Source organism: Phyllobates terribilis, unplaced genomic scaffold (assembly GCF_046119375.1).
Source record: "Phyllobates terribilis strain yellow unplaced genomic scaffold, ASM4611937v1 Scaffold_11__3_contigs__length_659146591, whole genome shotgun sequence".
Taxonomy (NCBI): domain Eukaryota; kingdom Metazoa; phylum Chordata; class Amphibia; order Anura; family Dendrobatidae; genus Phyllobates; species Phyllobates terribilis.
In genome coordinates, this window is record NW_027362771.1 from 334,356,839 (window position 1) to 334,381,387 (window position 24,549).

A 24,549-nucleotide genomic window follows, 5' to 3' on the forward strand; every position below is an offset into this window, starting at 1 on the left:
AAAGCAAAATCTACAATGGAATGGTTCAAAAATAAACGTATCCAGGTGTTAGAATGGCCAAGTCAAAGTCCAGACCTGAATCTGGCCCTCCATCCAACCTCACTGAGCCCGAGCAGTTTTGCAAGGAAGAATGGACAAGAATTTCAGCCTCTCTATGTGCAAAACTGATAGAGACATACCCCAAGCGACTTGCAGCTATAATCGCAGCAAAAGGTGGCGCTACAAAGTATTAACTCAAGGGGGCCGAATAATATTGCACCCCCTACTTCTCAGTTTTTAATTTTTTATAAAAGTTTAAAATATCCAATAAATTTCGTTCCACTTCACGATTGTGTCCCAGTTGTTGTTGATTCTTCCCAAAAAAATTAAAATTTTATATCTTTGTTTGAAGCCAGAAATGTGGCAAAAGGTAGAAAAGTTCAAGGGGCCAAATACTTTCACAAGGCACTGTATTTTTCCTTTTTAGCTGTGAACTTATTTAGAATGCAAACAATAAAGCACAAGAAAAAACTATTAAATCTTCTTTCCTATGTCCTTTTGTTACTTGCTGTCTTTATTGCTTTTGTTTAGATTTATTTAAGCACTATGTGTTTTGTACATGTTTTTATTCCTTTTGGAAAGAACATTTTTACCCTTTGTTTCAACAGTTCCACGTGCGTGTGAACAGGACATCATTGACATGAAGCTTTGCGCTACTTTAGATGCCTTTAATATTTTTATTTGTGATGAGTCATGCAGTATTGCTGATATTAAGATACAAGGTACGTCATTTTGCGTTTCCGTGCGGGCGTCCTCCCAATGCTCTGCAGCTATGACATCTTACGGATTATCATACCTTGTACAGTGGTGGTCAGTACCTGGGCCACCACAGATCAGAAGTTCCCATGGGAGCAGAGTTGAGATTTGTGTATATGTATTTGCAGCAAATTATATTTTTGGGGAAAATTCATCACATTCAAATTTCTCAATATTTGCTAGTCTCTAGAAGAAAAGCCAATATTGAATGCAATGATGAAAATTTAAAGAAAACAGTCATTGACTAACAGATGATTGGGTCAGTGTTTTGTTTTGTTTTTTTTCACTGTTGAAATTCCACACAATTTATTTTGTGATTCTACTCAAGTGTTGACAAAGCATGCCCAAAATTTGTTCATTTTACTTGTATGCCTTCTTTCCTACTTTTATACTTTTGCTGGCTGTGTTGCACAGCATTTTTGCAATCTTTCTGTTATTAACCGGGCACAAAAGTGATTGAGCCTGTTGACTTAGGATATGTTCATTATGTTTCTTTCTTGCCTTTAGGTATGGTTGCCTCGTTTACTGCACAGGCCCAGAAAAAGGATCTGTTTGCTCGTCTACGTGATATTGTTGTCATTAATGTAGATCCTAAAACCATTCATCAAAAGGTAAAAAATTAATTTATTTTTTTGTTTTTTTTCATACTGTAAACTGATGTAAAATCCACTATAAAAATAACAATAATAAAGAAAATGCTTCAATTATGTTAGTAGCATTCAAAAATTCAAAGATAAATTGCTGAAGCGAACGGCAAAAGGCTTTGACTATTAAGGCATGATTCAGAGAAATGCAAAATATGACTTCTAAAGCAGACCTATGGAACACTCCATATGTAATGCATGAGTTATTGTACATTCCTGCTTTATCCTCAAAAGTCAAGGACACTTTTGACATGGGAAAAATATCTTTACATGTGATAGTGGTTACATTTAGGCAATAAAATTGCAATAACAATGCAGTTTGCTGTCTGATCCAGACTTAGATTTTTTCTTGCATAAGAGTCTTTCCCTGTAATATAGGCTGGATATGAGGTTTGCTCAGCTTCTACCCTGCACATATACTTTGTTTGCATATACTTTCATCCCTTTCTATACCCTTTTTTCTTTCCCTTCCTTGAGATACTTTTCTCCTTTCCACATTGTTGAGATCTGTGTAGAACTCCCCTCCCCATTCCTGCTGCTATCTCTATTTGTAATATTTTTTTTTTTAGCTCTAAGCTAGTTAAAGGAAAATTTGTAATGAGGACTATTTAGAATGTTGTTAACTTTGCATTTAGGAAGTAATTGAACAATGAAAAAAAAATTCTGTGCAAATGTGTACATAGCAACTATGTGTATATATAAACTATATGGTTGACAGATAAAACAGCATTTTTTTTGCCTCTTCTGCTTTTTCTTCCTGCTGCTCCATTGTGTTTTGAAGTTGTACAGTACTTCCTTGTTCACTGGCTGGCACATGTGCATAGCTATCATGACACGGGTAGCTGAGCTACCCTATGCAAAAAATGTAGAGTTGCCGCCTACAAGATGACCCCAATCTATAGCACCACAGTTAAGAAAATTAAAAAAAGTAAAATGAAAGAATTCAAATAGTTTACTTCATAAAGGTGCTGTGCAAACTTAAGACAAAAGTCTGCAGTCACTCTTTGTGACCGCAGACTGCCAAATTGTTACAGTGTACAGTGTGCATGCGGTCAAGATTCCCCTGTATTTCCGTAGCGAGCAGTCATGTGATGACATTTATGCAATTGCATACTTGCGGTCACATGCTGACTAGACTTGTCCATCTCTCAATTCACTTTTATTGTGAGAACCCGAACTTAACTAGTCAGCTGGTGACCGCAAGTATGCAGATGATACACGGTCACATGACTGCCACCTCGCATCGATAATACTGAAGAATCATGACAGTGTGCACACTACACACTGCCAAGATTCAGCAGGCTACAGTCATATAGAGTGACAGCAGACATTTTTCTTAAGCCTAGACAACCCCCTTTAATGGTATTAAAATTAAGTTACTTATGTAATACTAAGAACGGTAAACACTTTTTTTTATTGTACTTTGTTTGTGTATTGCTTTACCCCATCTTCTTTGTATTCATTTAGGCAGTCTATATCTTGGGAGAAGAAGTCTTCAACTTGCAGATGACATTATATCCAGATGCCACCGAAGGTGCTTCGTACACAAATATGTCTGCCGTAGATGGTGAAATTGTTCTCAGAGTGGGCTGTATCCACATTGTGTACCTTCATAAATTTCTCATGACTCTCTTGGTGAGTGAAGTTTTGTGATTACTGCTATGTACTGTTGTGGTTGAATTTGTGGCAGTTTAAATGGGTTTCCTTGGATATTATACACATAGCCTATACACCACTGGAAGCTCCACCAATAATTATGTAGATGCAGTCACTGTATTGCCACAGCCCCCTGTAATGAAGCCCCTGGCATTGCGATGTGCATAGCAATTGTGGATACGGCTAATGCTGCATCTTAGCCCATGTAAGAAAGCTGTGCTGACTGTCATTGACCTGCTCCAAGTTCTTTTGCCTCTTTGTTTTACTGATCTGTAATCGCCCCAAAGATAGCACTTTAATGTAATCTATTGTGGAAAACCATTTTAAGATGCTATCCATGGTTCAGTCTTCCCATATATGCCTTAAGGCCCCATCACACTTAGCGATGCTGCAACGATCCCGACAACGATACGACCTGTCAGGGATCGTTGCTGCGTCGCTATGTGGTCGCTGGTGAGCTGTCAAACAGGCAGGCTCACCAACGATCAGGGGAGCAGCGACATTGTGAAAAGAATCTTTCCACGATGTCCTGCTCCTGGTTACCAGCCTGCTGAAGCAGGAGCAGGCTCGTAACCATGATAAACAACGGGTTACTAGGTGCGCGTGTGCCCCTAGTAACCCGATGTTTATCATGGTTACCAGCCTGATCGCTGCTCCCGCTGGTCACAAACAGCGATGTGTGCTGACCAGCGGGAGGGCAACGACCAAAAAATGGTCCAGGACACTTTGCAGCGATCAGCGACCTCACAGCAGGGGCCTGATCGCTGCAAAGTGTCACACATAGCGACATCGCTGGTGAGGTCGCTGTTGCGTCACCAAAACCGTGACACAGCAGCGATCTCGCTAGGTGAGACGGGGGCTTTATAGTGGGATGTATGTATGGCCGAAGGCAGAAAGATGCCTCACGGATAGTCAATGAGGCACCATAGCAGTGGTATATAGAATCCTATGAATTGCTAAATAAAACTTACAAATTGTACAGATTTCATACCAATACTAATAATCATTACTTCAATGTCAAAATTATATTTTTAGAATTAAATTCACACATTTGGTATTTTAAAACTCAGGCTAACTTCAGTACATTAAGTTTTCTGTTCTGCTAATGATTTTTCTTGTTACTTTGCTGTCTATTTTTTTTTTTTTTTTAGAATTTTATGAGCACTTTCCAAACAGCCAAAGAAGCATTATCCTCCGCCACTGCTCAGGCTGCGGAAAAAGGGGCATATAGCATGAAGGACCTTGCCCAGAAATCATTTCGTCTGTCTATGGACATAAATCTCAAAGCTCCTGTTATCTACATACCTCAATCTTCTAGCTCCACCAATGTGGTTGTTGCTGATTTAGGCCTGATAAGAGTCCAGAACAAGTTTTCTTTAGTTCCTGAAATTAATTCTCCTCTACCTCCAGTGATTGATAAAATGGACATTCATCTAACAGAACTGAAGTTATCGAGGTCTGCATGCCCTATCTGTCCATATCTGATGCATTAATGAATGACAATAAATGTATCAAACTGTAAAACCATTTTAAGGGATTTTCCCATCTCCAAGATCCTATCTCAATATATAGTAGGTGTAATAATAATAATATAGCAAATACATCCAGTTAGAAATGTAGTACAGTTCTTCTGATTCGCTTTGTCTCTTTCTTCATGTGCAGGCATTGCAGGACCTTAGGTATCCATGGTTATGACCACTAATAGTCATAACCATGGATACCTAAGGTCCTGCAATGCCTGCACATGAGGAAAGACACATAGTGAATCAGAAAAACGTACTACATTTCTAATTGGAGGTGTTTACTCATATTATTACATCTACTATAATCTGTCATATATCTGGCACCTGCCTCCAACAGCAGCGACCAGAGGTAGTTCAGATTGCTGCAGTTTAACTCCTTAAATGCCACTGTGAAACACTAATTGCAGCATTTAGGTTGCATCTTATGGTTAATGCTGCAAAGAAAAAAAAATAGAAACTCCTAAGTTGCCTTTTTTTGGTCGCTGCACCTAACTCAAAAAATACAGTGAAAGTGATCGAAACATCATATGTACCCTAAATTGTAATCAACAAAAACTTCAGCTTGGCATAGTTAAAACAAGCCCTTAAACAGCACAATTGATGGAAAAATATAAGTTTGGAGTTTTGGGAAATGGTGACACAAACCATTTTTTATAACAAAATTCAGATTTTATTTAATCCACTAAAATGGTTAAAAAAAGTGTTTTATCTTCATAATCATATTGACCTGAAGAATTATGTTGCCATGTCCCTATAGACCGCACAATGTGCATCATAAAAAGTTATGGCTCAAGAAAGAAAGGAAAAAATAAAGCTGCAGAAATATAAATTGCCTGTGTCTTTTAGGGGTTAGTGATTGATAACTTAAATTTAGAAGATTGCTCATATTTTGTCATAAATTTTTTTTTTTGTTTACTAATTTGTCACTATAAAGTTGTTCGATCATTTGGTGACAACTTTGCAACAGAAGGGATTACTAAAAATTGTAAACTAAATCCTTTATTGCAGGACCATCATTCAAAATGGATCTCCCCAACCAGAACTTGAGCTATTGCAGCCTGTTAATCTGCTTGTGTCTGTACAGAGAAATCTATCGTCATCGTGGTATTCTCAACTGCCAGCCATGCAGATTGATGGGGACTTGAAGCCCATGCAGGTATAGTGGTGGTCCTTTTATTCCAGAATGTGTTGTGTGCATACATAATTGCCATCAAAATTATTCCACCCCCGTTGCTAATTCGATTTATAAGCAAAGTTTACAAACCAAACAAGAAAAAATTGAATCGCTCAACACAACAGCTATAACTAGTGGTTTCTCCAAATTCAGCATAACATGCAACTTTTAGTTACTACTGCAGTCACTTCCGAATGCTACGGAACTTCAGAGAAAACATAGTTTGTAAAAGCTGGCTGTGGACCATAGGAAGAGACATGACTAGTCCAATTCTGGCTTCGGATGGCTTATCCCTGCCCGCTCCAGTTGATTGACAGGTCTCTTCCATGTCTGTACATAAAATATTGAGTGGGTATCCGGCTGAATGAGCGCTCCCAGGGTCGCAAGGAATGAATATCCAAAAAAGATTTTCTTTGGCAGATCTTATATCAAGGCATTAAATAAGAAAGATGCATTTCAGATGCGGAGACCAAATATTACCAAAAAAGAGAGAATAGCAATTACTAAATTAAAAAACAATGGGAATATTATAATCAGGGAAGCGGATAAAGGAGGGGGTGTGGTAGTTCAAGATAGGGAGACCTATTTCAAAGAAGCATATAATATCTTATCAGACGTTAAATATTATGAAAAGCTAGAGGTGGATCCCTCAAAAGATTTTACAAGGGAATACCATGACCTGATTAATTATGCTCATACAACAGGTATCCTTCCAAAAAAAGAAAAAATCTTCTTAAGTAATAAAGAGCCATCAATGGCATTCTTTTACCATTTGCCGAAAATCCATAAGGATTGCAATAATCCTCCTGGACGACCCATCATCTCAGGAATAAATTCCCTGACTAGTCCACTCTCCCACTTTTATAGATTTGTACCTTCAGCAATATGTTAAATCTCTCGCTTCCTATTTAAAAGATTCCACTCAACTTATTCTTGAACTGAATACACTACAAGATAATTATCTCATGATTACAATGGATGTTAATGCACTGTATTCAAACATTGATCATGATTTGGGTATAAATGCAGTGAAATTCTTTCTACAGCAAGATAAGGATATGCCACAAGGTCAGGTAGATTTCCTTTTGAGAGGCTTAAATTTCATCCTCAAACACAAATCTTTTTGAATTTGAGGGACACCTCTATTTACAGAGGCTTGGAACAGCGATGGGGACTCGGGTAGCCCCAAGTTTTGCTAATCTATTTATGGGGCTATTCGAGTCCCAGTCGCCTCTTTGTTCCCCTAAATATAATAATAATATAGTACTGTATAAGCGCTATATAGACGACCTATTCGTGATGTGGAGGGGGCAGTAAAGAGGATGCTCAGTCTCTAATTAATGAATTGAATGGGAACACCTGGGGTATTACTTTTTCTGCTAATATCGAATCAGAAAAAGCAGTTTTTCTTGATTTAGAAATTACACATTTAGAAAAGAAAATAATAACGAAAACTAATTTCAAATCTGTTGATGTGAATGGCTACTTGGACTATCAAAGTACCCATTACATCAAATGGAAAAATAACATTCCCTTTAGTCAATTTCATCGAATCAGAAAAAATAATACTAAAGATTTGGATTATATCCGACAATCGGAGATACTCAAAAAGAGATTTAAAGAAAAGAAGTACCCCAAGCAAATTATCGATGAGGCTTATCTCTGAATAAAACCCAAACTGACTGTTTAGGGAATAAGGATCAATTGCCCCATAAGGAATCCAGGGATAATGACACTAAGAATATGAATAAATGGAACCCATAATTTTATTACCTCTTATAATAAGGGGAACCAATTGATTAGGAACATTTTGCAAAAGCATTGGCATATCTTGAAACAAGATCCTCTCCTACGAGATATATTGCCAACAAAACCAGGCATTACATTTAGGAGAGGAAAAACTCTAAGAAACCTCCTAGCACCTAGTCGTCTGAAAAAACTAACTCTAAAATCAGGAGGTAAACAAGTGTTATCTCAATCTAAAAACGTCTGTTCCTTTATTAGTACAAATAGATCCACACAGAATGGCACTTACAGGTGTTCTCAGAAAAAATGTCAGTGCTGTCATATAATAACTCATGGGTCCCAATATATTACATCAAATCGCACAGGGGAGACTTTTAATATCAAGGATCACCTGACCTGTACTAGTGACCATGTAATCTATGTTATTACATGTGATTGCGGTCTCCAGTACGTGGGTAGGACCACACAAATGGTGAGATCCCGACTTATTGCCCATAGATATAACGCTAAAAATGGCTTATTAACACATAGTCTCTCCAGACATCTCCTTACAACCCATAATAAAAAATTTAAAGTGAGACTTACACCGGTGGAGCAGATCCCGGCTGATATTCCCGACAGGATCCAACAACTTAATAAGAAGGCCTTCTGGATATATAGACTACGTTGCTTGTATCCTGATGACCTCAATGACAAATTGGAGAATATATAAAGTTTACGGAAATACCTTTATAATTAACGTTGTATTCAATGTGTATAATAATAATCACTCTTATTTACTATTCCCCTCTATTAGCCTTATATTATACACACATAATTTATATATACATTGGGCTCCGTTCAGTCATAGAGTTGTGAACATAGAGAGTACTCCATTACTCCATTCCTTGAAAAATATCTCCACACCATGTTGGTGTACTTCTCATCTATATATAGTTCTCCGAACCTCATGTGGAAAATTACTGTAAAGTTCCGCAGCTTCTGATTATGGTGTGAAATTTCCCTGATGTCGCGCTTACCTAGCAAAAGTATTTTGTTTCAGATATTAGATAATAGCAATTTCCTCTCTAGATGCCATATTACAGCTTTTTCTGATTAAGGTTGAATCACCCTCATCTAATGTAGACCTACAGTGATGGAGGCGTACCATCTGAAAACAGATTGGTAGCGCTCCACAGGTAAGATCGCTCAAGTGAGTCTATTTTTGAAACGGATCTACTGCTGCATATAGCACTTATTAACGTTGTTCTAAAGCCTATACTACGCTGAGATGTAGGGGAACAACTAATTCACACCACATATTGTACCAGACGACACTCAGGAGCGTTTGTTGTTTTTTTTTTCCACTGCATTTCTTTCCATTACTTCTAGTATACATACTAATGCGAATGTAACTTCCCTTATATCTAGGTTTATAAATAGATCCTTTTTTTGATATACCTATTGAATGAAACTTTTCTTATATCTAGGTTTATGAATAGATTTTTCTACCAATTTATTTTATTGTAAAAAGGAGAAGAGAGGAAAAGAAAAAGAAAGAGGGAGGGAGGGGGAAGGAAGAGAAGGGGGAAAAAGAAAAGGGAAAAAACATGATACTAAGGCTTTTTATTATAATATCTTTTATACTAAAATATTATTTTTCCTATGACAAGTTTTACAACCAATATGTTTTATAAAATTTGCATATTTTATAATTAGAAGGAATGCCGGAAAATCTTTACTCTGAGAAAGCTGAGTCTCTATAGAATGGGATTTGGGTGTGCCAGCTAAAACTAATTTACATGTGATTAAGATAATCATCTCATTGGTGGGTTTGCACTGACCATATAACCACCATTATTGACTCTCCTGCATTAGACCTGAGGAAGGCTATACATCTTTTATTTTAATAGCCGAAACGCGTTGTCTTATATATCCGTTTTATGTATCAATTATTTTTTATTTATGTACTTGAATAAATTCTCTGAAGAAGAAAATATTTTTTTTGGATAATCATTCCTTGTGACACTGGGAGCACTTATTCAGCCGGATACCCACTCTGAATCTCATGTCTGTACATAGGGAGAGACTTGTCATAACTGGCGCGAGGAGTAGAGAAGAAAGCCAGGGACGTCATTGGACTCGTCAGATCCCTCCAGCTATTCCCCGGCTGCCTCTTTAAAATAGTTTTTTCTTAAATAAAAGATATAAAGTAGCTTATAGCACTCCCCAATCAATAGCATCGAAAATATTGATGCAAGGCACAGTTCTGAAAGGCAGTCCAAATCCTTCCACATCCAAGAAATACAAATAAATTGCACTTCACAACTGTAGACCACCTTGAAATACAACTGAACATAAAGCAGCCCAGCCAGGTACACTTATCCAAGAAAAATATTTATTCTACTCCCATAGAGCACTTAAAATACAGCATTTATAAAATCAGTAGAAAGAAAAAACATGTATCCTGCCAGTACATGATTGCTTTATTTTAAGTGTTCTATGTGAATATAATAAATGCTATTTCTTTTTTTGGATAAGTTTACCTGACTGGACTTTGTTCATTTGTATTTCAAAGGGATCTACATCGTGAACATTTGGAGAGCTAGGATCTTTATTGTGTGATATATGCCTTGAACGGTCTCTTCCATCTTGAGCAGAGCCTATAAGTGTGCTGCAGGGAAGGAATCAAAAAGGTTTTTTTCGGATGTGCCATAAAGATCATGTATGCCGCAAAGGGCAATTTATTTATCTTTTCAACGAAAAGCTGCAGCATATTTGATTGGATTGCCAGTGTCTGATTTATGCTGCCTGTGGTTCGGGTAGCATGAATTTAATAACCGGTTCCCTTTAAGTGTTCATTAGAGAGTGTGTTTTGGTTATGACTGTTCTGGCTGAGTTACTAAGGAATCTTAACTCATTTCTCATGGGCAATAGCCTCAAGTTAATATTTTTGGCCTTGCGTGTTGCAACCTCTTCCTCAAATGCCAACCAAAATTTTATATGGAGTTTAAGTCAGGCGACTGTGACAGTCACTCCAGATTCTTTCAGGGCTTTTTCTAAAATCACATTTTGGTGTTTGAGGTGTGCTTGGGATCATTGCCCTGTTGTTCAAATGATGCCCTAACAGCGTGACCGTATGTATGCAAATCACATACTTGCAGTCACGCATTTGCAGCTACTGGTGCCGTCACTGGATAATCCTCACAGCACGCAATGTAAGCGATGTGAGGATTCACAAGTCTGCAGTCATATAGAGTGACTGCAGACTTGTAGACTAAGGCCGGACACTCTCTTTAATTATGTCCATCTTGCACTTCACACATTGCAAGTTTCCAGCACCAGAGGAAAGAAAGCGGCCCCAAAGCTTTACAGGTGTACTGCTATTGCTTCTCTATAGGTAGGATGTTCTGTTCAATGTATGCTTCATTATTCCTCCTCCAGACATGCCATACTGATCTACAGGCTGGTAAACAACTCCTTTAAGTCTTCGAGTTCAGGCGTGGAGGAGACCTTCAGCATTTAATATGCGCCTTGCTGTGCAAAATCAAACCTGACTGCCTACTGCCACAAAATCTTGTTGCAGGTCTTTTACAGTCATTTGATGGTTTGATGGTTCTTGAGCACTTTCCTACTTAGGAATCTGGTGACAGCCAGTGATGGCTTCCTATTTTTGCCATGTCCAGCTAGTGTAGCCAGTGTTTCTTTAGAACGTGTGAACTTCCAGCTGTATCACAAGGAACATTCAATGGCTTTGCTATCTTTTTGCATCCTTTTTCTTGATATACACTGCTCAAAAAAATTAAAGGGAATACTTAAACAGAATATAACTCCAAGTAAATCAAGCTTCTGTGAAATCAAACTGTCCACTTAGGAAGCAATACTGATTGACAATCAATTTCACATGCTGTTGTGCAAATGGAACAGACAATAGATGGAAATTATTGGCAACCACAGACCACATCTCAGTACCAATGCTTTCTGGCTGATGTTTGGGTCACTTTTGTATGTTGGTTGTGCTTTCACACTCGTGGTAGCTTAAGACGGACTCTACAACCCACAGAAGTAGCTCATCCAGGATGGCACATCAATGCGAGCTGTGGCAAGAAGGTCAGTGTAGCGTCCAGAGGCTGGAGGCGCTACCAGGAGACAGGCCAGTACACCAGGAGACGTGGAGGGGGCAGTAGGAGGGCAACAACCCAGCAGCAGTACCGCTACCTCCGCCTTTGTGCAAGGATGAACAGGAGGAGCACTGCCAGAGCCCACAAATGTGCATGTGTCTGCACAAACGGTTAGAAACCGACTCCATGAGGGTGGTATGAGGGCTCGACGTCCACAGATGGGTGTTGTGGTCACAGCCCAACATCGTGCAGGACACTTTGCATTTGCCACAGAACACCAGGATTGGCAAAGTCGCCACTGGCGCCCTGTGCTCTTCACAGATGAAAGCAGGTTCACACTGAGCACATGTGACAAACGTGACAGAGTCTGGAGACGCCGTGGAGAGCAATCTGCTGCCTGCAACATCCTTCAGCTTTACCGGTTTGGCAGTGGGTCAGTAATGGTGTGGGGTGGCATTTCTTTGGAGGGCCGCACAGCCCTCCATGTGCTCACGAGAGGTAGCCTGACTGCCATTAGGTACCGAGATGAGATCCTCAGACCCCTTGTGAGACCATATGCTGGTGCGGTTGGCCCTGGGTTCCTCCTAATGCATGACAATGCCAGACCTCATGTGGCTGGAGTGTCAACAGTTCCTGCAAGATGAAGGCATTGAAGCTATGGACTGGCCTGCCCGTTCCCCAGACCTGAATCCGATTGAGCACATCTGGGACATCATGTCTCGCTCCATCCACCAACGTCACGTTGCACCACAGACTGTCCAGGAGTTGGCGGATGCTTTAGTCCAGGTCTGGGAGAAGATCCCACAGGAGACCATCCGCAACCTCATCAGGAGCATGTCCAGGCATTGTAGGGAGGTCATACAGGCACATGGAGGTCACACACAATACTGAGCCTCATTTTGACTTGTTTTAAGGACATTACATCAAAGTTGGATCAGCCTGTAGTGTGTTTTTCCACTTTAATTTTGGGGGTGACTCCAAATCCAGGCCTCCATTGGTTAATAAATTTGATTTCCATTGATGATTTTTGTGTGATTTTGTTGTCAGCACATTCAACTTTGTACAGAACAAAGTATTCAATGAGAATATTTCATTCATTCAGATCTAGGATGTGTTATTTGAGTGTTCCCTTTATTTTTTTGAGCAGTATAGTATTCCTAACTGGAAACTGTCCGGAGAATGAACATGTAACTTCTTTTTGTAGCTTTGCGGTTTCTGAACTCTGTAGCGGTTAAAAGACTGAATATGTTGTGCACAACAATATTGTTTTTACATTGCTGGGCACTATGATAATTTTTTGTGGCGTTTTTTCATGTGGATTCCAGATGGATTCTGCCTGAAAAACGTGTATACATACCCTATTAACAGTTACATTGAAATAAGAAAAATTGATATTCAGCAGATTCAACTTAGTCAGCAGATTGAAAATCATCATTTGTAATTTTATGGTCCGAGGCCCTGAATTAAGATTTGTGAAGGCGTTCATTCTGCTAATTCTGTTTTACTTAAAAAATGTTACCCCTTAAAATGACTAGGTTTTTTTTAACTAGTTAATATATTAAGTATAATATGTGTTTGTGTGTATGTAATAATAATACACAATTACTTTTTAGATTGCCTTGAGTCAAGATGATCTCACCATCTTAATGGGTGTTCTTTTTGAGAATCTTGCTGAAACTCCATCACTTCCAAGTGCACCCCCAACATCGGTAGCAGTTAGGAGAGTTATAAGGGAGACGAGTATGTCTTCTCAACAAACAGGTACAGTAAAGAAATGGGTAATTGTTTTTTACTCCATTTAAAAAAAAAAACAAAAAAAAACAGAACTTAATATTTGAAGAAAATGTAATCTGTCTTGCCAAATAATGATTACAATAGGATTGGACCTTTTCTTCCTCCTCATTGTCATCTTCAAGATTACCAATTAGACATGCACTGAGTTTTTACAACCCAACTCAATAATTTTGTTTTGGCATAAACTTTATACTTAAGGTTTGCCTTCAGTCTTTTATGGGTGCTGCGAATAGTTATACAGATACAATAGAATACAGTTAATATTGTAGGAAACCTGTATTTAACTGGTAAAAATGTTCTCCCAGATATTTAGTTTCGGTGATTTCTGGCGTCCGCTTGTCCATTCTTGGATTGCTACTGGATGTGTTTCCTTCTTTATGATCTAGGCTTTCGACTCTATTATAGACTGGCAAAACCTATTAAACAGTTTCACTCCAACCACATTTAACTGAAAAAGTAATGAGACACGTTGGATATTTAATTGAATGCGCCCAAAAAGTATTTGAATAAAACATAACTTTTTATCTATCGCTGATTATTCGTGAGTATTAGTTGTCACTGCCCAATAAAATGTAACTGCTTTGTACAGAAAAAACAGACTCCGAATCTAACCAGGATTCCAGCGATGAGACAGCAGCTGTGACGCTGAAGTTTGGCTTTAATTTTGAATCCCTCTCCATTGTGCTCTACAATAATGATAGTAGTAAGGTGAGTCCATTTTTTTACTGCATTCCTGTCAAATAAATCTATTCTCATAACAATGGATTTCATTTTATTGCTGGAAATAGATTGGAGGGATTTTAACTCATAAACCTCTCTCCTAATAGATAAAAATCTACAGGACATTCGTCAGTCTTAAATAGTTTTAAGACTGACATAAATTTTGGTTTGCAAGAAGTTTGCTCCTTCATTGTTTTTATATCTTTTAGTCAGATGTTTCTTTGGTTAGTGATGTACATTTATAAGCTTTTCATAAGTTTTTATTCTTTTATTGACAAATAGTTCAAATTTATGTAAAGACTCAATATCTACAGCGTTGACCTTTATTTTTGAAGACTTCTGCAGTTCACCCTGGCAGATGGATAATGGCTTCTGTGACAAATCCTGTCTGATGATAACCATTCTTGTCTAATCAGTGATTGGAGTTTATCACATTTTCTGTGTTTTTGTTTGTCCATCCACTTTTTGCAGATTGACCACAGATTCTCAATGGGATTGAGATCTGGAGAGTTTCCTGACCATGTACCCAAAATTTGTCGCTGTCATGTTGATTTTAAGCAATTAGGTCTTGAATTTAAAATGAACACAGGTATATTAAAGGGAACCTCGCATTTTGTACATACAGACCGATCTGTGGACAGTATGTTATAGAATAGGAGAAGCACAGCAGAATGATATATAAGTTTGTTAGAAAAGATTCTGTGTAACTTTTATTTTGTTCTCTCTATCTTTCTATGTTTCTATGTTCTTCATAGAAATGCATTGTGTTTGTATACATCTGAGCCCGCTGGGCGGTCCTACTGTTTGTCAGCTTTCTCTGCGTGTACAGTCAAACAGGGAAGACTGTCAATCACTGAGTGGAACCACACACTGGACTCATATGCAAGCACCAGGAATTTCAATGGAATGCAGAGTTTACTAAAAGTTTTCCCACAAAAATGTGTATCCATCTGATCAGCTCCTCCTGCACTATAACATCCAGCCGGAGATTAGATACTATTTTCAACATGACAGGTTCCCTTTAAACTATTGTGCAGGACTTATTTTTCATTTATGACAAGGACTCAATCACATCCCATAGACATATATGCTGTGTCCGTACAAATGTATCTAACTGCACTTAAAAAAATAAACAAAAAAAACAAAAACATTTACCCACCCTCTGCACTGGATCTGACTGAGAGTAAGGAAGAAATTTCCTACCTTTATTATGGTCCCGTTTTTCGTGTTGCAATCTCTTTGACCTAAAAGACATATTGAAGATCGGTTCCTTTTGTACTTGTTGTGAACTAAATAAGACCTGGGCTTGGGCCAGCCGGACTTGATTGGAGGCTGATCTCTTGCCTCAATGTAAACAAGATTTATGAAAATGATAAGGAATTGAACAAAAGTTAGTTGCAAAATTTCTCATTAGACAACCAATAAACTTGATCTACATAAACGCAGGAAGCATATTTAAAGGGGTTGCTCCACGAGCAAAATACATTTTTAATCAATAGATCTTGGAGTAAAAATAAGTTCCACAATTGCATGTATTAAAAATATGTTCCTGTGCTGAGACAATGTTATAAATGTGCGCCTGCTGTGTACTGTGTAATGGCTGTGTCTGACCGTACAGGAACATGGTCTGATCATACCACATCTCCTGGGCAAGGGGAAAAGTAAAGGAGAATATATAGAAAGGATTGCATGAAATCAAAGCTGCTGCTTTTTGTGAGGTAAAACATTTCCCTGCCTGTTTAAAAACCTTTTTACGTCACAGAAAGAATCAGCTGTGATCCCCTGCTGTAATGTCTGTATACTCCTTTCCTTTCTCCCCTTGCCCAGGAGCTGTGGTATAATCAGACCATGTTCCTGTACGGTCAGACACAGCCATTACACAGTACACAGCAAGGGGCACATTTATAAGATTATCTCAGCACAAGAACATTGTTTGTAACACCTCCATTGTGGAAATTTATTTTTAGTCCAATATCTATTTATTAAAATGAACTTTGTTAGTGTGAAAACCCCTTTAATCTAATAGGCTTCCAGAGGATGATGTGCTGTTTTTTTTATTAGGTGGCTTCTGATTGGCTGCATAATGAAAACTTACGCCTGGGAGAACTGAGGCTTCATCTTCTGTCATCTTCAGGAAAGATGAGTGCCGATAGCTCAATGGACTTTTCATTTCAACTCAAATCGTGCACTCTTGATGATCTTAGGGAGGGAGTAACCAGAGCCACATCCAGGTCAGTCCGTTTAGAGACTCTTCACTTTCTTTTTTGTTATGTTATCTTTCAAACCTTTCGTCTCCCCTAAACAATGTAATCTTGATGCTGCTTTTCCTCAGTGCAATTTTTTGAATTGTGCTGGAATGATTTGTGAACGCCCTGATACTTAAGAACCAAATATGGGCCGACGCGGCCATTTATAAACCTACATCTCGGACTGCTTTTGTGGTGTTGGATTTTTTTCGGCCGATAATACAGCCAGTGCTTATGATTAGCTGAAAAAAGTCTAACATGCCTGATTGGTCTTTAGATTGATAACAGACATTTTGTTGATGGGGCATAGCTCGAAATGATAATTCATTCATTTGCCAAAGCAACACACAATCACTAGTTATGGTCAAAATTACCCTATTCAACCTTTGTTTCTGATTTGGATAAGGCCCTTAAGAATGTATGGTTATGTGACCAAGTTATATTCTTTTATGGAGTCTAATATAGCCTCATTTAGAAGAAGAATGCTAAAAAATTTAATTTAGCATTTTATTTATTTACCCTTTATTTAACTTGTGCATTATTGCTATGAATTTACTTAAAATAAAAGCTGTTCCTGATCCTCTAAATGCATGTAAACATCAGCATGACTGATCTATCATTTACTCTTTACCAGAATGATTGACCAGAAAGATGCCTCTTGCACACGAAGTATGATTGATATCAACTATAAGCAAATAGGACAAGATCGTTCTATCACGGCCATCTTAGAGAAACTCTTTGTGTGCGCAAGTGTGGAATTCCTTATGACTGTAGCCGACTTCTTTATTCAGGCCATGCCTCAGAGTCCGGCCACAGAAAGACCTCTACAGATCAATTCCAGGCCGTCCACCCCAACCAAAACTAAAGCAGACAGAGGAGGTATGCTGTATTTTATTTTTCTTTTCTAATCATGCAGCAGTGCTTATTAGTGGAATATCATCTTAGAAAGGGCTCTGATATAGAAAAGTAGATCAGTACAGATTAACTTTGTAATGGTCTTTATTAATAAAGGGCTTAAGCTATTATCACTAAACTTGACATTAATTTTGTAGTTTTCATAAAAATAAATATATAGGAGAAGAAACTTCCATGTTGGTCTCCTCTGACATCATGAAATGTTCCAGAAGGTAATAGGTAAACATATACCACTGTTATTACTCATTTGACTTTACTCACAAGATACAGTAAATCGGTGATTAGAATCAAGTAAATATACAAATAATCTGGAAAAAGCACCAGCTAGACTTTTACATGGGGCTTAAGCCCTTTATTAACCAGAAAATGTAAAAAATTACAAACAAATAAACTTCTAAGTATTAGGTTAGGAGAGTATTTTGCCCGAGTTTCAGTAAGTGCTGCACCTGAAGATTGGGTGACGGGCAAGTCCCACCACTTTCACCACACTATTTGGGCGCAGACCCTATTTTTTAGACTTGTTTAATTTTTAATGAAACTTCAATGTTTACTAGTTTTTCCCATAAAGATATGGTGGTGTGATCTCTGCTCCATCCAGCGCACATCAATAGCCTTCCAGCCCATTAAGAGCGCTTCTCTCAGGAAAACCCTATGAGATGATGAAGGTCTATGGTGTCCTCATAAGATTCTGAATTAACATATCTCAGCCATGTAATCCTTATGAGCCGCTACTATTTGAATCTCAGAACAAACCCATATTAGATGCTAGAAATCAGCATGGGAGCATTTTGACCCAATTACAGAATTTTGGTCCAAATCCAAAGTTAATTAATACTTGTTGTAAACACCTCCACTCCTTGGAGACAAAAGGCCCCATGCATCAAAGCTTTTACGCCAGAATTCTGGCTTAAAAGCTTTGAAAAGTTGCAAAATTTAGCAACAACTTGGAGCTGCACCTAAATTTTGCGACTTCTGGCATCTTTTCCCAGCTTTTCCAAGCGCCACCGTCAAATTCATGACGAGCAGTGGTGTTCAATACACCCCAAATCTTACTCCAGCAGGTGCTGGAGTAAGAATATTTAAAATATATAGAATATATAAACGTGTGCATCGCAGTAGGTATGAGGGACAGGGAGCCCAATTGTTTTTTTCACATTATTCCCCAGTTGTATAACCCTTTACTAATACCACCCTCTTGACAAGCACTGCACTGTATTTTGGCTGCAGTGTGCCATATTGCTTACCTGGTTGTGTCTTCTAAGAATTTCCTCACCACAGTGTCCATGCTTGTCTGGTGTTAACTGGATAACAGTGCCAGTGCATAAATGAAAACCACATAAGAAATAGAGACAATAGTGCCCGCTATGTAGGAATGTCGAAAAAGCCACAAAGAAACCACATGGAAATGCTCATTAATGGATGTCAACCACGTAATAGCATCAAAACATACTAGCCCTGTAGTGTTAACAATAGAGTACAGCAGACCCTATAGTAGTATCTGTACAGTGGTGCAATCACATAACAGTACTGATAGCATACTTGTAGCCATGTAACCTTTATCATCAGTTTATAAGCACATTCTCACTGGCATGCAGTCAATATATGTTACTACTTGGAGATTTATTACAGCAAAATAGCCATCAGAAGTAAGAGAGGGCCTGACAACAGAAAAATGTCTATTTTGGTAATAAATACTGTGAATTTGCGCACCTTGGCATATGGTAGTGTCCACACAGGCTCGAGGTATCTTTGCCCAAAGTGGCAGATTTATTAAAGTTCATAAGTCTGCACCATAAATAAATGTACAGCTTTCCGGCATAAAGCAGAAATAAAACAAAAATAGTCTATAAGGCAAAATGGCTCAGCCGTCCAGATATCACTGAGCTTAGTCCGACTCTCATCAGGACTGACCAGCACAGCATGTCTTTCCACCTGTCCACACAGAACCCAGATTGAAGTAGCTGAGCTGCTTTAAATAGCCTGCTCAACTCCCGGTGTGCAGATATGGGAGCAGCCAGTCCTGGCCATCTCTTCTGACTGCTCCTAAAAACCCGGACCCATGCTACCCTATTATAAAAAAACCTCTCAGCATTACTGTGCTTCAGCTTGCTTCTCCTTTCTGTTAATCACCAAGGCTAACCACCTCTGTGACAAATCTCCCATTGAGGACCTGTCCGGCTGCAACTTTACAATACATATTATAAAATACATTTGCTATATATATGCATTACTTCTAGTAGCTGTTAGCCAGGAATCAGCTCCCAATCATTTAATGTCTGTGCACACTAACATAAAGGTACTCTTCCACTGCCTCTGACAGATGAGCTACAATCTGCTTCACTATTTTTTTTTCTAATAAAAAGGAAACCTAATCGTATTAAAAGTTATCCTTCATACTGATGCAATAGTTTCCATTTAAAAGGGGCTGTGACAGATCTGAATAGCGCCTACTACATTGTAACTTTAGAATGCAACATATCAACTTATGGAAGATATAGATTGGCGGCTATATTTACTGTTAGTGACACTTAAAGACAAAGTACATAGTAGTCTGAGACGTGGGAGCTGGTTTTGGGGGTCTGAAGGATTGGACATGTCAGGATGGGTTTTGACTTTACAGTATGGAGCAGATGTTTCTCATTGTATGACTCATATTAATCAGCTATTTGCTTAGAGAAAAGCTTATATTCCCTTTTTCTTCCTCCTCATGTGACACTAGTCTGTCAGAAGAGTAAGCAGTAATTATTGACCCAGATATATTCCTGTAATAAACCTCCTGTTGTCAAGCTTTGCGACAGATTTAATTAGATTTTCTATGTAACAGAACACCCTACTCTTTCATAGTTTTGTAAAGCCTAGTAACCTTTTTCCATCCTGATTTCACAACATACAGTAGAACAAAGCACGTACGAATAAAGCAGGTCAGATTAATGTCACTTCAATGTCTTCTAAGCTCTGTCTCATGAAAAAGTTTCACAAGCTTCAGAAAAGTCTATTGTGAGTGTTTTTGTTTTATGTTCTCATTTTAACCTAGTTTAGATCTTCATGAGAACAGTTGGTTTCATTTACGCTGAAGGATGAGTAGCACTTTTTTTTTATGTGTGAGGCAATCTGTATGAATGGTGGCAAAATTAATATATGCAGTCGTCGTAGAGTAGCATAGAACAAGTTCCGTTTTGCATGGGTCATCAACGTAATACACACTTGGAAAAAAGTGTTGGTACCCTTTTGGTAGAGTAAGAAAAACCCACAATGGTCTCTGAAATAACTTGAAAGTGCCAAAAAGTAATTTTCGATTTAAATTAACTGAATATCAACTAGAATTCAAACCTGATACAGCTGGAGCTGTTTGCTCACAACGATTGGGCCCTACGGATAGGGCATCAATGTAAAAGTAGTGGACAACTTCTTTAAAGTTCTTTACAACTTCCAGTTTGTCGCCGTCCATATCAAATGTCTCCCAGTCGTACCTGGCAGTATTCAATCTCTTTGTCTTCTTTATGTTAAGTATCAGTCCCATGTTCTAGCTTTCCATCATGACTCTCTGTAAAAAGTCCTTCATTCCATCTATGATTGATGCTATCAAAGTTGTATTATCTGCATATTTTAGATTGTTGATTATTCATCCAACAATTTTGATTTCTTCTTCTTTTTCGGCAAGTCCAGCCTTTCTGAAAATAGCCTCTGCATATAAATTAAAAAGAAATGGTGACAGGATGCAGCCTTGTCTGATTTCTTGCTCTACTTCGATTCATGCCGTGTACTTTTCGGACTGTTGCTTCTTGGTCGATGTAAAGGCTCCTAATGAGGCTGATCAGATGGTTCGGCACACCAATATTCTTCGTGGTATCCCGAAGTTTCTGGTGATCAAAACAGTCGAAGGCTTTGATGTGGTCAAAGCAAAAATAGATCTCTTTATTGCAATCTTTTGACCTTTTCCCATATCCATCTAATGTTTGCAATCACATATTTTGTTCCTGTGCCTTTTCTGAATCCTGCTTGTTCCTCTGGCAGTTTTTTTGTCAATGTAGGGCGGTTGCCGTATTTGTAGGATCTCTAGTAGTATTTTGCTGACATGAGGTATGAGTGCAATAGTCCAATAAACACTGATCTTGTCCAGTCCTTGGGCCATTTACTAGTTGTCCATATCTGTTGACACAGGCGTGTGATGACATCAACTGCTGCTTCAGAAGAATTTATTAGCTCTCTTGAAATATTCATCCTTCTCATCCAGGCACTCTGTTGTCTGACAAGCTTTAACGCAGCAACGACTTTGTCTTTCAGGATGTTCGGCTCTCTGTTATTTCCAGTCTCTGTTTCTTCTCGTATCACCATCGTTCTTGTAGAGGTGCTCCATGTACTCTGTCCTTCTTTATTTAATCTGTTCTGGCTCAGTTATTTTGTCAGATTCCCTTTAAGATGCAAGTTAATCCATTGAAGGGACCATTTGATGAAGCATACGGAGTCCGTCATTCGTTCATGGCATGATATACACTGTGTGCCGAATTATTAGGCAAGTTGTATTTTAGAGGATTATTTTTATTATTGATCAACAACTATGTTCTCAATCAACCCAAAAGACTCATAAATATCCAAGCTTAATATTTTTGGAAGTTGGAGTGGTTTTTTTTTAGATTTGACTATCTTAGGAGGATATCTATTTGTGCAGGTAACTATTACTGTGCAGAATTATTAGGCAACTTAATAAAAACCAAATATAATCCCATCTCACTTGTTTATTTTCACCAAGAAAACCAATATCCGTGCACAAAATTTAGAAATAAACATTTCTGACATGCAAAAACAAAAAAGAAAAAAATTAGTGATCAATATAGCCACCTTTCTTTATGATGACACTCAACTGCCTTCCATCCATAGATTCTGTCAGTTGCTTGATCTGTTTTCGATCAACATTGCATGCAGCAGCCACCACAGCCTCCCAGACACTGTTCCCAGAGGTGTACTGTTTTCCCTCCCTGTAGATCTCACATTTTATGATGGACCACAGGTTCTCTATGGGGTTCTGATCAGGTGAACAAGGGGGCAATGTCATTATTTTTTCTTCTTTCAGACCTTTACTGGCCAGCCACGCCGTGGAGTAGTTGGATGCATGTGATGGAGCATTGTCCTGCATGAAAATCATGTTTTTCTTGAACGATACCGACTTCTTCCTGTACCACTGCTTGAAGAAGTTGTCTTCCAGAAACTGGCAGTAGGTCTGGGAGTTGAGCTTCACTCCATCCTCAACCCGAAAAGGTCCCACAAGTTCATCTTTGATGATACCAGCCCATACCAGTACCCCACCTCCACCTTGCTGGCGTCTGAGTCGGAGTGGAGCTCTCTGCCCTTTACTGATCCAGCCTCTGGCCCATCCATCTGGCCCATCAAGAGTCACTCTCATTTCATCAGTCCATAAAACCTTTGAAAAATCAGTCTTAAGATATTTCTTGGCCCATTCTTGACGTTTTATCTTATGTTTCTTGTTCAAAGGTGGTCGTTTTTCAGCCTTCCTTACCTTGGCCATGTCCCTGAGTATCGCACACCTTGTGCTTTTTGATACTCCAGTAACGTTGCAGCTCTGAAATATGGCAAAACTGTTGGCGAATGGCATCTTGGCAGCTTCACGCTTGATTTTCCTCAATTCATGGGCAGTTATTTTGCGCCTTTTTTGGCCAACACGCTTCTTGCGACCCTGTTGGCTATTTGCCATGAAACGCTTGATTGTTCGGTGATCACGCTTCAAAAGTTTGGAAATTTCAAGACTGCTGCATCCCTCTGCAAGACAGCTCACAATTTTGGACTTTTCAGAGCCGGTCAAATCTCTCTTCTGACCCATTTTGCCAAAGGAAAGGAAGTTGCCTAATAATTAAGCACACCTTATATAGGGTGTTAATGTCATTAGACAACACCCCTCCTCATTACAGAGATGCACATCACCAGATTTACTTAATTGGTAGTTGGCTCTCAAGCCTATGCAGCTTGGAGTAGGACCACATGTATAAAAAGTATCATGTGATCAAAATACTCATTTGCCTGATAATTCTGCACACAGTGTAAAGGAGTGATGTAATCCGCCTCGTGTGTAAAGATTTTTACATCCACCTTATTGATGAACATTCATGCAGATGTTTCGTAGCAATTTTTGATTTTTAATAAGGCAATGAGTTTTTCTACTTCTATTTGTAGGCCATAGCCCTCTTTACATATTTGCGGTTTGTTGATACTAAGAAAAGCAAAATAAGAGAACCATTTCTTGATTACAGGAAACCTGAAAAGCTAGACTTCTGTTGAAATGCGCTTCAATTCTGTATACTGCATACATAAGGATCAGCAGATCTGTAGCGGATATGTAATTTATAAATATTGTAAACGTTTTACTTTGATCTATAATTAAATCAGAGCTATGGATTAATGTTTGAGGTTAGAGGATGTTGGTGCCTAGAAATGCAAATATGTTTCCCAGTTCAATCATGCATTGGTGCAAATACTGCCTGACTGAAAGGAATTTACTAATACACAAGCCAGACTGCGAAAATAGATCTTGCGAAAAGAGAACACCATGTACAATTAACAATTAGAGGTGACGGGGAGCTTGGCTTTGGTTTATTAGGCTGGAAGTGAAGCCTTGACAAGCATTTGTGTTTATCTCGTCCTTTTTACAATGTGCTTCCACTGAAGTGTCTCTCTACAAAAATATCACAGCATTACTTAGCTTTGTCATCAGAGTCATAATAAAAGTTTACACCACTGATTCTTGACTGTTAAGGTGAAGGCTGTAGAAGTATAACTGCATCTAACAAAAAAAAACACCCCTACCCTAAATGTGTTCAGAGGACAGATATCCTCTCTGATTGGTAATGGGGTGACAAAATGAAGAAAACATCCTCAAATAACTCCCATGAAGTCGCCAATGTCTTAAAACACCAGAAAGTAAAACTTTTCATTCTGCTGCTTGACTGTGTATTGTTCCTCAAATATCGCACACTGCTGGCCTTTAAAAGTACAATGTATTACATACAACCAGAAATGGTTAACGTTGATATTTCTAGATATTTTGAGTATTTTCTAAATCCAGCCTGTGTGCCATTCTGTGATATGCAGACGTTTAAGCTTCTACTTATGAAGCGGAGGCAGCAGTCTTGGGGATGCGGAGGTTGGGGGCAGAATTGCTGACCGTTTCCATTTAAGTGAAGATAAAGTTTGCTAAAACTAATTCTTCTAAATTGTAATACAGCT

General features: G+C 38.5%; 1 protein-coding gene across 4 annotated transcripts in view; it reads left to right on the top strand.

Moving 5' to 3' along the window:
- VPS13C (vacuolar protein sorting 13 homolog C) overlaps positions 1-24,549 on the top strand; it is a 328,945-nt gene that overhangs the window by 179,722 nt on the left and 124,674 nt on the right. For all 4 annotated transcript variants that reach the window (XM_073652734.1, XM_073652732.1, XM_073652731.1 and 1 more), the window contains 9 exons: positions 648-761; positions 1,303-1,406; positions 2,907-3,074; positions 4,247-4,551; positions 5,627-5,774; positions 13,252-13,399; positions 14,022-14,140; positions 16,214-16,383; positions 17,033-17,277. In XM_073652734.1, the coding sequence (XP_073508835.1) occupies positions 648-761; positions 1,303-1,406; positions 2,907-3,074; positions 4,247-4,551; positions 5,627-5,774; positions 13,252-13,399; positions 14,022-14,140; positions 16,214-16,383; positions 17,033-17,277 (1,521 nt within the window). The remainder of the gene's footprint in view (positions 1-647; positions 762-1,302; positions 1,407-2,906; positions 3,075-4,246; positions 4,552-5,626; positions 5,775-13,251; positions 13,400-14,021; positions 14,141-16,213; positions 16,384-17,032; positions 17,278-24,549) is intronic.